The sequence below is a fragment of the Melopsittacus undulatus genome, chromosome 8 (genome assembly GCF_012275295.1).
Source record: "Melopsittacus undulatus isolate bMelUnd1 chromosome 8, bMelUnd1.mat.Z, whole genome shotgun sequence".
Classification (NCBI taxonomy): Eukaryota; Metazoa; Chordata; class Aves; order Psittaciformes; family Psittaculidae; genus Melopsittacus; species Melopsittacus undulatus.
This window is the reverse complement of record NC_047534.1, coordinates 20,581,356-20,594,560: the sequence shown is the minus strand read 5'-3', so window position 1 is coordinate 20,594,560 and position 13,205 is coordinate 20,581,356. Positions and strand designations below refer to the sequence as shown.

Genomic DNA, 13,205 nt, shown 5'->3' with positions numbered 1-13,205 from the left:
AGGCTGAACTAAGACATTCTTTGAAGAAAACCTGTAGGAACAGTTTGATATGATGTCTCATGCTAGGAGAGTTGCCCATGGGACCTGCCTTACATTTAGCCTACATTTTCACTTTCTTATTTCATTCACTCATTTTACCAGCCCTGTCATTTATCACCCTCAGTTACTCCTCTTACCATTCCTATATCTGGAGCATATGATTGGTTCTCTAACCTGTGTGTGCTTAGACCTGTTAACCCACTGCTGCTGACTCAGTCTCACACTTCTTGGTGGGGTATCCTGCCTAGTGCAGAAGACACTCGATTTGGGGTAATTAATACTGTTTTTAGGTATGTGTAGCAGGGAGTTCATATATGCAGAAGGAACGTTGGCAGAGGATTGCCTTCAAAACCCACTAACTAATACAATAAAAACAGTAGCTAAATCCTTCACATCACTATCTCACCAGCTTTGGACCCCAGGCAAAAGAATGGTGCTTAGATACACAGATTTCTTTCTATATGTTTAAAGAGAGACTTAATATTTAATTAGAGGAAATCAATTTAATAGAAGAGCTTGTAGCATTCCCACACTAACAGCTTTTTTTTTCAGATTAAAAATGCAAGCCTTTTATGGAGTTATGAGTAGCCGCAATTATAGAATCACAAAGTCACAGACTCGTCTGGATTGGAAGGCATCTTAAAGCTCATCTAATTCCAACCCCCTGCCATGGGCAGGAACACCTTCCACTGCACCACAGCTAAGCATACTACTAGAGTCTTCCTCCTGGGTCTGCCATCCATGCTGAATTATTCCTTTCACTGCACGTTCATATAAAGGTGTTGGTTCCCTCTGTGGTTGCTAACTCTGCTTAGAGCTGTAGTGCACAGCCAGCGTTGTGCTGAGTAAGCACAACTGCTAACAAAGGAACTCCTTCATTTTCTCTGTGTACATATTCTGTTTGCTGCCACTCTGATGGCTTGCAAAGGCTGGGGTGGGGACAGCAAGATACAGAAGAGTAACAAAGTGGTTTGTCTCTTCATACAGGGCAGGGTGAGCAAAACTCAGGAGCACAGATAAATCTTCCCTTGTTTCAAGCTGTGCCACAAGGTCCTTTGGGGGTTGGCTAGGCAGAGCTGGTTTGATAAATGGTGCCCAGATTGTGGTGGGGGTTTGTTTTCTCTGCTTTTTTTCTTTTTTCCCAGCCTTGTTTTTCTATGGGTTATGATGTGTAGGCTCCCTCAGCCTGAGCCATCTCTGGTATGTCATACAACAGTAGCAGTAGCTCACAACTTTCAATCATTTTCTTTAATGCCTCAGCAGAGATGCAGTTTTACATGTTTTCCATTTGCTAGAAGCTTTCCTCAGAGGGCTTGGTGAATGTATTCACACCGCAGACACACGAAACCAAGACAATACTTTGCATTTCATTTTGTACCTGGTGACCTGTAGCACTAAATTAGTTTCATAATATCCAAGAGAATTATACTATAGCTAGAGTTTCACAGGTGAAGGAACTGAGGTTAATTACATTGCCTGTACCTGTGATTTAAATAGCAATAGACCTCGTGGTCTGTAAAGGATCCCATCAACTGAGCTGTAGCCAAGAGGTTTTGAAAAGCTTTGGCAGGTTTCCTGACCTAACAGTTATGAGTCTGAGATTCCATTGGTACAGTGTATCTGCTTCTATGCTAAGTTAAATAGAATACAAATCAGACCTCGTATGATTTTTACACCTTCCGCTTTGTCTTCATAATTTTTTAAGCAGAGAAAGCAAACAAAGCAGTATTTTGTGTATGGCTCCTTCATTCTCTGCTTTCACTCTGTGTGAGAATCTCTTGATATTCTTTGGTCAGGAACACACTGCTAGGTAGGTAATTACCTTTACATCTATAAATAATGCTGCTCTCATCACAGGGTGGGCTTTCCTTCTGTACTTACGTACATAATTCTTAATTTTAAGCAGAAATGTACCAGTTTGCGGAACCAGTAAATATTTTAGGATTGAGTTAGGGTAAACTGTAACCTGATAAATGTGACAAGGATGAATGGGTTAATTTGTATATCCCTGTAACTTCCATAAGGGTAGATACCTGGGGTATGATCTGCCACTGAAAGAATGTTTTTAAGGTGTAGTGTATAACCTGATGCCTGTGAGGATGCCTCTGGCAAACCTGACAGAACTGGAATTTAACTAATGCATTTTATGCAAAGCTAAATTGAACCAATGTCTCTCTAATGCATATATAAAGCAAATGCCATTTTTATTTTTACTCTACATTCCAACAGATGATTTAAAAAATGATGTGCTCTGCTCCATTGCTGGGGCTCTGCTCCATTGATGTAGCTTCCTGCAACTGCTCATTCATTCTCTGTATGTAATGTACTCCTGATGCCTTAAAAGCAACCATATGACCTGAACAAGGGCGACTGAATGAAGAAACCTCTTAAGTCAGCTCATTGGTTGCCAAAGAAAGGCCATTCAACATAATAAGGGGGCCTGCTTTGCATGGGGCCTGAGTCCCAAGGAGAGAATAGCAGGAAATAGGGTCCAGTACTCTCTTGCCTCTTCAGACTCTGTGATCCAGCAGCACATCCAAAATTTGTCTCACCTCATTGGTGTGAAAATAAGCTCTTTGCAAATCACTAGGCCCACACTGGAATAGGCAATGTGAGAGACTTTACCTAATCCTAAACATGTTTGTCTGCAGCATTAGGGGTTCCCAGGAAAACTAAACACACAACAAGTTTAATTTATTCCGTATTCTGTATTCTGCTGAGCAGTCAGCAGCATGGGCTCTCCAGGTCCACATCTTCACATTCCTATCTGCTGTACCAAGGCAGGGCCCCATGCCTCTGGCCATTGCTTATTCTCCTGAGGCACTTGGTGTTTCTCCTGCTCTTTCTCATTCATATTCCAGTGGGATGCTTTGGCTCTGTGCCCCACCAAATCCAAATGGCAGTATATGACACTGCTGTTAATGAACAGGAGCCTTGTGCAGTGACTGGATTAAAGCTAGGAAAGACAGACATTGTGGGAAAGGTCTTTAAATATTTCCCTTCTGCACTAACTCCTGTCCCTTATTTCTGCCCTCAAAAGAAGGGCAAGTGCCAGGCATTGGGAATTTACTATGATTTTGCTTTCTGATGCAATGTAGTATTTCAGATTCCATTTCTCTGCCTGTTTCTGCTCCTGTCACATCCACAACCTTTCCTTGTTGCTGACTTCTGAACATCACAATGTAAATAGCTTTTGAGCCTTGGTCTTCAGTACTGTCACTTTTGATACTTAGATGTTTATTTAGGGGAAATAGAACAATTTTTAGCAAATAGCCATATAGAAATATGGCCCCTACAGTGTCTGACCCTAGATTAAATTTCTAGCATTGTAACATGCCTAGGGACCAGATACATGTAAACAGACTGTATGGGTTCAATTTAGATTTCACTGTTCTGCCATGTAAATATTCTTATGGAGCAATTGGCTTCCAAGGATCCTGATGCAAAAATTGAGATGAAGCAAGGGGGACTTCATGTGATTAGGGACTTGCTGATTCATTGAAGGGGGGCAGCACAAACATAACTGAACATCCAAATAAATCAGAGCCAGGGTGCACAGGTGAGAGTATGCAATCTGACTGTGTGTCCTTGTATCCCAAGATTTTCCATGCTGAGCGTGGAGTTTGACTACATGTGCCAGTATGACTATGTGGAGGTCCGTGATGGGGACAATTTGGACAGCCAAATAATTAAGAAATTCTGTGGAAATGAGAGGCCACCTCCCATTCGAAGTACTGGGTCTTCACTCCATGTCCTCTTCCAGTCTGATGGATCCAAGAATTTTGATGGATTTCATGCTGTCTTTGAGGAAGTTACAGGTAAAATAATCCAAAAGTGGAACATGCCACTCTTTCTTATTAATTCAATTGCACTAATCTCCCTGTTTTGCTTCATTAAAAACTTTCATGCTGTGTTGCCAACAGCAACTTACACAAAGTCAGTGCAGGGAAGGTTTGAAAGCCATTAGATGGCATATGAATGTGAGGCTCTTCTAACAAAGACTAAATTCCTTCTACCTGTGAGAAGAACAAGTACATCATCCAGCATAGAAAAGCTGCTGTTTTGTGAGCCTTTTTTGTTTGAATTTGAGCACTAAGAGCACAGAAGGAAATGGAGAAAGGGGCATGTGCATCTGCAATTGCAGAATTGCTCAATGCTGTGGACAGGAGTGGAATCACTGTCTTAATTAGCAAAAACCTGATGCAAAGCCTCATAATTAGCTCAAAGAAAATGCCCTAACATGACTCTTGTGTTGGCTCATGTGTCATGCCATTAGAGCTTAAAAAAAAAGTGTGTACAAAGGACAGATTATTTTCTTGAAGGAAAAGAAAACAGAGGCATTTTCCATAGTGTAATGAACTCAGTATTATGAATGACAGAAGCAGGGCTCCAGAATTTCTGTTGTTTTGTTAGAGCTCAGTGTTCACATCCCCCACACTCCTTTCCATCGTTTCTTTCTGGCTGCAAAATAACATTGGAAGCATAGCTGGTGAAGCAGCCTCTGTGCACTTCCTCCATCTTCCTTATTCAGCTGCATAGGGAATTTTGGTCAAATCTCTCCACAGCATTCCTGGCACAGAAGGCTAATCAGAGCATGCTGCTTCCACACAGATAAACCCTGCAGGATCCGTGACTTACCATAATTTGCTTTCTACACACCCTGGTGCCCCACGCTTCATGAGGTCATCCATGCAGGGTATATCTGCCTTGGGAGGTTTAGTTAGTTTATATAATCTTGATATAAATACACAAACCTAGAGTGGATCAGCATATAACAATGATCAGGGGAATGTGACTAGCAATCCAGAATGTGCCATTTCTTAGCCTGCCCTGTTCTTCTAGTGTTACTATTAGTACCTGTCAGGAATGTAGCAGGAGCAGTTAGCTACTTGTAGCTCAATAGTACAATAGGAAAGGTGATACAGAACAAATGAATGTTGTGTGGGCCCCTGCATAAGGGCTGCCTACACGCAAGGAACTGCCACTATCCATATGGTGCGAGCTGAATGGATTTTGTTTCCTCTGCGCAGCAGGGAACACTTGGTATTCCAGTACTGTTGAGCACTTTATTTCCGCCCCATTTTTAGTGGTAATTATTCTGAGGCTGGGTTGCTGCAAGTGTCGTAATCCACACAAGGCACATTGCAAAGGGCGGCTTAGAGTTTGTGAGGAGGTCTTACTGTGCACTTTATTATGAGGTTGTTCTGGCCTAATGTGTAGCTGCCATGAAAGGCTTTTGAAACACTCCCAGTATCTTTTTATGCAAAGCATTAACCTGGCCAGCAGGGCAGTTTAGGGGAAGAATACAGCATGCACGGGGCAGTGGGAAGTTGAAAGCAGGGACAGGACAGAATCGAATGCTCTGGCAGCACATTGCAAACTGAAACCTTTTCCCTGAAATTTCCCACTGTGGAAAAGCCAAGGTCCCTGGAACAGATTGTAAAGAGCTTGCTACAGCAACTTCTGTGCTGCAGGTGAAAGCAGCAGCAGCATATGTGCTTGCAGGATGAGGCTGTGGAGGTGATCTGATGTCACCAGCACCTTAGTGATGTGACAAAGAGGACTGAAAAAGCACCTTTTGCTGGCAGAACCGAATTTCTTCCTTTTCTGTCTTCCCTCCCTCTGTGCTGGCTAGTAAGTAACAGCTTTCTGAAGCAGTGGCACTGACAGCACAGAGGTCACTGGTTCAGCTGCCAGAAAAGTATTGATTGATACAGAATAAGCTGAAAAGCCTAAATCGCCTTCCAGAAAGGTCACCGCATGTGTAGTTGTTAAAGGATAAAACCACACAACCTGCTGCACTGCCTCGTCTGGAAGCAGGTGTTAGGCCCCATCCCATGCCAAGTGTCAAATGGGAACCAGTAATTGGCATGAGTGACTAAAATTCATCCAACAGACCAGATGAGGGTGGGAGACCAGATGGGGAGTCATCAGAATCTCTTGGGGATTAGACATATGGTGGGTCTAGTTAGATGAAAGCCTGTTATTGAATTTCAGTAACGCTTTCCCTTCTGTACCCTCAACTAGTGATCTCTGATATAACACAGGGGCTCTAGCCTTTTGTAGTACTGTCCCATGCTGTTTGAAGCCAGGAAATCATTACTCCTTTAAAAAGAAAAATATTTAGTGCTTTTGAGTATCAGGCATTTTCAAGGGCAGTATCTGATAGTAGCTGACAAGGGGCCCATGTCAAAAGTAACAATGCCTACTTTTACTGAATCATGAGATGAAGCTGGGAGAAGGACAAAGCTGAAAGTTCACTGGCTTCAAAACAGTAACTGCTTCTCCTTCCCTTTCTCAGGGATATTTTAGGTTAATTGGATACAGTACAACTGCCAATATATATTCCTTTTAAGGAATGAATTACTGTCCTTAGTCAGAACTTAGTCTTCAATGAGCCCTGGAAGGAACTCATTGCCCACTCAGGTACAAATTTCTGTTCTATCACCATCCATATGTGGCATTTTTATCTTTTTTGTCTCTTAGCATCTGGATATAACAGACTGAAAGACTGTTCTTCAAGTCTTTACAAGCAAAGCTGCTGGCTCTGATATCCAGAAAAAGCAGACTTTTTTGATATTCATTACATCCTTTACTGTGTCTTTGTAGCTTTTAATGAGAATGTGTAACTTACTCCAAGACATAACCATCATGAAAAAAATAGGTAGGGCCCACATCCTATGAGAGATCATGAATGTTCTTGCTTTTTCTTTTATAGCCTGCTCCTCCTCTCCATGTCTTCATGATGGAACATGCATTCTAGAGAAAAGCGGTAACTACAAATGTGCCTGTCTGGCAGGCTATACAGGGACTCGCTGTGAAAACTGTGAGTACAGGCTCTCTGTGTATCACCAGTATCCACAGTTGTTACTGATGCAAGTTATTAATTGTTAGGAGTTTCACTAATGTGTAGATTAGGTCAGTCACAATTCCAGAGAGTGCACTGAGCTGCCTGCGGCATTTTTTGAGACATTTTGCTTGTAGTCCATGAGGATTTCCACTGAATAGTTTTGGAGCTTTATAGCTGTGTAAAAAGGTAAACCAGAATTGGAACTGAGAAACAACACACAAGAAATCTTGTAATGGACTATCATTATCAGGCAGATACATCTGCATGCCAATTTCCACTGTGTGGATCAGCTGTTGACTGTGGTTGAGCCCTGTGCTGAATGCTCTAGCCAGAGCCAATCCTAGGGAGTTCATCTTCCCTCACAATCACCTGAGAGGTAGAATTCTGGCACCATGAATGACAGATTTGGGATCAAAAAAATGAAAAAGGGTAGGTTCTATCCATCTCTGCATTGGTGGTTCTCACTGTCTGTACAGTCGTAAACCTGCTTTTGTCCTGCCAAGCAAGTTGTAAAATAACTGCATGCAAATGCGTTCAAATCAATTGTCTGTTCTACTGATTTAGTTCCTCAAGCTTAAGCAAATGTCTTCATCTAGCAGGGTTTGAAAGAGGAGTAAGAATTGTGCAATAAATGCCATGATAAAGGCTATATCATCTCTACTAGCTGAAAGGAGCCTTGTGCCATATATAAAGTCACATATATAAATCCTCCAGCTGACTCTGTAGGATTTCTGTGATGCTAGTGAAATACACTTGGTATCATATCTGACCCAAGACAGAAATCATGGCTTATGTTGCCCTGCTGTGTCATTACTCTGGCTGTAAGTCACACAATACCTTGATGGCTTGCAGAGTTTTTAGATCCATGTCAGATCAGCCAAACCTCACTGCTTCAAAATATTTTACCCACACATGCCATTGTCAGGCATGGATTTCTCTCCTGTAATTCCTTTCATGTTGTCAGGGGAGTTAAATCATAGTGACATGATACTTCCCTTGCATGGGTCATTTTGAGATAAAAGACCTTTTGAATTCTACAGATCCAGAGTAGCTCATAAGACTTGACTTTTCTCCCATCAAACCAGAGGAGAGGTAGTTTCACATATTCTACAAGCCTGAAAAAGTTCTGGTTCTGAACAGCCATGCCACGTTGCCAGACTGCAGATTCTTCAGGTGCTTTCTGTAGCGAAGGAGCTGCTGAAAATGGAGGGGCTGATGCAGCTGGTTCTGCTAACAACTTCTTCTCTGTGAGTAGCTGTTTAGCAGGTCATTTAGGGACTGGAAACTCCCCAGCTCTTTTGCAACTGCTCAGTGAGATTAATTCATGTCTTTAGGAGAGAGTTAAAAAAAGAAAAAGTCTCCTTTCTGGTTCAGAACCAATCTAAATATAAAATTAATTAAATTTCCAGCAAACCTCAACCCTAGTTTTGGCAGGCTCTGCCATTAGTCAAGGCAAGAAATGAAGCTCATATTCTTTTACTAGTTTTCTTTTGTAATTCCAGAATAGAAACTTCACCCATGCAGCACAGACAGCAAGCAACAGAGGAGGTAGTTAAAAAACAATAGGATGAGACTTCATGAAGGTATAGGTAATAACAGAATAAAAGGGAGGAGACACTTACAAACATATACAGTGGTATTTTTAACTTGACAGGAATCCTGTAGTTTGATTTGTGAAAGAACAGTTCAGGTGGATAAAACACTGTTACTTTATGATGTTTGTGGCTGTATGCTTGCTTTTGCTTACATTACGGAATATTTTTTTCCAGCACCTATATAACAGCCTTCTATAACATATAGATAAGGGTTCAGTGGCTTTTTTTCTTATATGTGGATGGCAAACCTCACAGTGGGAAAACATCATGGCAAATCTCTGTTCTCTCTGGCTTCACAGGTTTTTTTTAAGATATTTTCTTCAGTTTTGCCAAAATGTATCTGAAGTATTTTCCAGCATATGGGGGGGGGGGGGGAAAGGCAAAAAATTCGAGTTTGATTTGTTTTTTAAGAGCAAAAGGAGGAGCTGAAAAAAGTATCTGTGGCTGTAATTCTTCAAAAATTAGTCATGTGGTTTCCTGAACAGTACTGCAGTTTAAATGCTAAAGGGAGATCCTGTCATGCTCAGAATCTGTCTGTTGGGTTTTGCAGCAACAGTGCTGTCTTGTGAGATTGAGCCAAGGGAAATAAATATATTTTTGCTGAAAACAATCATAAAATGATCGCTTTTGCAGTTCTGACTTCAGACACTGTAAGGCTGATTCTTTCAGTCTGGTTTTCTTGGAGCAAGTCAGGTGCAATCCCATTAAAGTCATTAGATTTATGTTGATGAAAAATAAGTGTAAGAGAGAAGAAAATTAGAGCCCCTTGTTAAGTTCATATAGGAGATTTGAGGTGGTGCAACAGAAGTTGCCCGAAGAGATAAAGGGGTTGTGAAGACATCTGAGGGCCATACTTCAGAGGAAGGGAGACTGTGGGATTATCTCTTTGAGGAATAAGTTCAGGCCAAATTAAACAAATTCAGCAATGGATATTTGATGACAGAATCAGACATTTTCCAAGTCCCCCACCATCCCAGTGCAGCTGTGTCTTTTTGTCTGTTACCAAGTTTAGTTTTAAAGATGTGGGAATCACTATTGGAATTACAGAAATCACCTTAATGAGATAAACCACAAGGTTTTCCCTCTGTTAAACTACATTCTACCTGGTTAACAGGATAATCAACACTGGTCAAGCTGCTTTCCTGGAGTAGTATCCAATCCTAATTGCTCTGTCAGTTACAATTTGCAATATTAATAAAATAATTAAAGGCACAGACTGCTTATAACTAGCAATCTCGTTTCTCTTCTACCATGGCAGCCAGGAAATGACCTTTTTGTTTGCTATATAATGTAGTGATTTAAAGGCTTCATCAGCATGAAGTGAAATGCAGGCATGTATCTTTCTAACAGCTATATTTCAGTCAGTCCTGTTTCAGGGCAAAAAAATATTTTATTTAAATATGTCTGATTTCACTCCAGAGACTGTATTTTAAAAAAACCAACAAAGCAAACAACAAACCTATGTGAAATTGTAAAACAAATGTTAACCAAAAGAGTGAGATCTTTTGTTCATTCTTCTGTCCTAAAACACATTGAAAACAAGGCTTAGAGACCAGCAGCAAATAGCTACTTACACATGAGCATGCTTTATTATGATGATATGGTAAGCAGGGAAAACTGCTTCCTATTTTAAATACATAGGATTCTTTCTGATCTTAAAGTGAATTTGCAGTATTGCAAAAATCCCAATGACCCCTTAGCCATGCTAATAAGTTGGAGGTCAAACTCAGGCTTTTCTGTTGGAGCTTTTTGGATTTTTGTGGAAATAATCCTACGATCAAACTCATATAAAACAAAACCAAAACCAAAATCTTGTTCCCTTGGCCTGAGATGCCCTGAAAGAGAGAAGCAACTTCCTCAGAAGATGCACATTAGAGAAAAAATACCTAGTGGCATCATCCTGGTGCTAAAAAGCATCCACTCAAGTATCAGACTGTCAATAACTGTACAGTGTGACAACTGCTTTTTCAACTCCAACTAAGAAAGGTCTTTTCCAAAGTCTCAGTGTTGAGTTTGGCTGCTGAAGATGCAGCTGTGGAGAGATGGCACTGCTGGTAGCCCATGGCAAATGCTCTCCCCCTCTGCTTGTCCTCCTCCTGGACAGGATGTTCTGGCTCAAGTGTCCTCCCAGGGCTTGCTGCCCCAAAGCAAGAGACCTTGACCTCCTCCTGCTCTGAAATTTCCTGTTACCTTTATTTCAAACAAAGCTGGGCTAACTAGAGTTCCTACGCAAATAAGAGGAACTTGTACTGAATGGGGAATTCAGAGCTGAGATCCGATTTCCATTTTTATTCTGTTTCTCGCTCCTGTCTGCCAAGAAGAAGAGGTTTGTTCTGCATCCTAATGAAGGGCCTAATCCAACTGACTAAGCTGAATAAATTAACTCCTTGCTGTTGCCTTTGATGTTGCTAGGACTGGCCTTAATATGTTCCAGCAGGCTTCTGAAAATCATAGAATCGTAGCATCATCGTAGAATAACAGAATGGTTTGGATTGGAAGAGACTCTAAAGATTATGCAGTTTCAACCCGCTGCCATGGGCAGGGACACCTTCCACTAGACCAAGTTGCTCCAACCCCTGTCCAACCTGGCCTTGAACACTGCCAGGGATGGGGCAGCCACAGCTTCTCTTGGCAATCTGTGCCAGGGCCTCACCACCCTCACAGAGAGGAACTTCTGCCTAATGTCTAATCTGAATCTTCCCTCTGCCAGTTCAAAGCCATTCCCCCTTGTCCTGTCCCTACAGGCCCTTGTCAAAACCCCCTCTCCAGATTTCTTGTCACCCCTTTAAGCACTGGAAGCTGCTCTAAAATCTCACCAGAGTCTTCTCCAGGCTGAGCAAGCCCAGCTCTCTCAGCCTTTCTCCAGAGCAGAGCTGCTCCAGTCCTCGGAACATCTTTGTGGTCTCCTCTGGCCTTGCTCTGACAGCTCCACGTCCCTCTTGTGTTGTTGACCCCACAGCTGGACACGGGACTGCAGGATTGACTTCACCAGAGTGCAGTGGAGGAGTAACAAGAAGTAACCACTCCTTGTCCACTCTGAAGAATACTGATACACTGCTAGTAGCTTCTGGGGTGCAAGCATGTAGACTCCATGCTCTTGCAGTACTTTGGGGTAACTTTACTTTGAAAGTTTGCTGGAATAACTAGCATCCTAAAAAGCTGACAGTTTCATTCTTCCCTTGCAACAAATTTCATTCAGTGGCTTCATTCCTCCTTGAAGATTTTACACTCAAATGTCTCTGAGGGATGTTGCCCTACACACTTCCCTTTGTTGTGCTCATAGGCATGATTTCGCTGTCTTACTCATTGTTTGCAGCTGATACAAACACTGCCAAAAAGAATGGCCCCAGGCAGTAGGAATGCTGACACAATGAGGCAATATCCCACTTGCTCTTTGTTATGGCTCCCATTCTCCTCCTTGGTTGCTTCCAGAGCTCAGGAACTACATTTCACAGCCAACCAAATTGCCCTGCTACTTTCTTAGTACTCCCCTGCTTTTTAGTTCCATTCATTTTTTTTTCCCTACACTCTCATCTCAGCACTTGGTAATTTTCCAGGCAATGCCAGATCTTCCTTTCTGTCTGAAATCCAGCTCACATACCTGCAAAAGGATGAATAAACTACTCTTGTCAGCTAGGCTAGAGGGAGTCTATGTTATTAAATGGTGCTTTCCCTTTACAGTTAATGCACTTTCACAAACATTGTGGCAAAGAAATATGCATTTCTTTAGGCTGTTTTTCTCACCCAGCATTGCCTGGACTTTTCCCTGTTTAGCTGGAAAGCTGATATCTCCAAAATGAAATACCTCAATATGGTTTATTTGCCTTTGTCATTTGGTAGAATAATGAGCACATCAGCTTCTCTTAAAAAGAGAAGCCCTAAAATCTTCCACCTGAGCAAACTGTGTTCTCCTCCAGTGTTATATTGTGATGCCTTCCAAGGGACATATTGTGGGACTTACTCTAAATATTAGTTCTTGCCACTGACAGAGAACATGAATGTTGCGCATCATTAGGATGTCACTCCCTCTGGTATCCCATGCAAGTACAAGTCCAGTTGTATAATTCAATGGGCCATCAAAGTACGGGAAAGGTTGCATCCAGAAACACAGCCTTCTAAGGGCTGAGAACAATGCTGATAAAGATCAAGTGGCTAATTGTAAGCAACAACCTCCAAATTGCCTCCGGATGAATATATCACAGTGGGTGATCCAAGTATATTTTCACATGGATACGGTCTCATTCACAGGAGCAGAGAGCTGGAAAACATCACGGGTGAGTTTCAATTGGCTGGAAGGGAATGAAAAGATTTGGATTTCAGTAGGGATTATGTCATAGTTTTGTGTAATTATTTGTAGCTGGTGGAACCACTGCAAAAGCAAAGAGGCCCAGAGAGCAGGACTGGAAATCTACTATCACTGGTACCTGGGGCTGGCTGCTCTTGTTATGGTTTCCTTTGACATTTCCAGGATTAATGTGAGGGCTGGCAAAACACAACCATGAGAGAAGATTTGAACTTCCAGGACTCTTTCATGGGGGATAAATTAAGGCAAAATATCTTTGTGGTGAATTGTCTGTCCTGGCATTTTTGCATGAGCTGTGGTTGGAGTAGGGCATAGAGCGAGAGAATGTGTCCTGGGGCACCACAAGTGGCATGAAGCACGGTAGAGACTTTCCTCTCTTTTGAAAGACAAGTGAGTGAGGGCAGAGATACTTCATCCA

At 41.9% G+C, this 13,205-nt stretch overlaps 1 protein-coding gene across 1 annotated transcript in view; it reads left to right on the top strand.

The window, feature by feature from the left end:
* The window catches only part of PAMR1 (peptidase domain containing associated with muscle regeneration 1), a 53,222-nt gene that overhangs the window by 18,851 nt on the left and 21,166 nt on the right, over window positions 1–13,205 (top strand). The window contains exons 5-6 of the mRNA XM_031050339.2: window positions 3,640–3,857; window positions 6,758–6,865. Of these exons, the coding sequence (XP_030906199.2) occupies window positions 3,640–3,857; window positions 6,758–6,865 (326 nt within the window). The remainder of the gene's footprint in view (window positions 1–3,639; window positions 3,858–6,757; window positions 6,866–13,205) is intronic.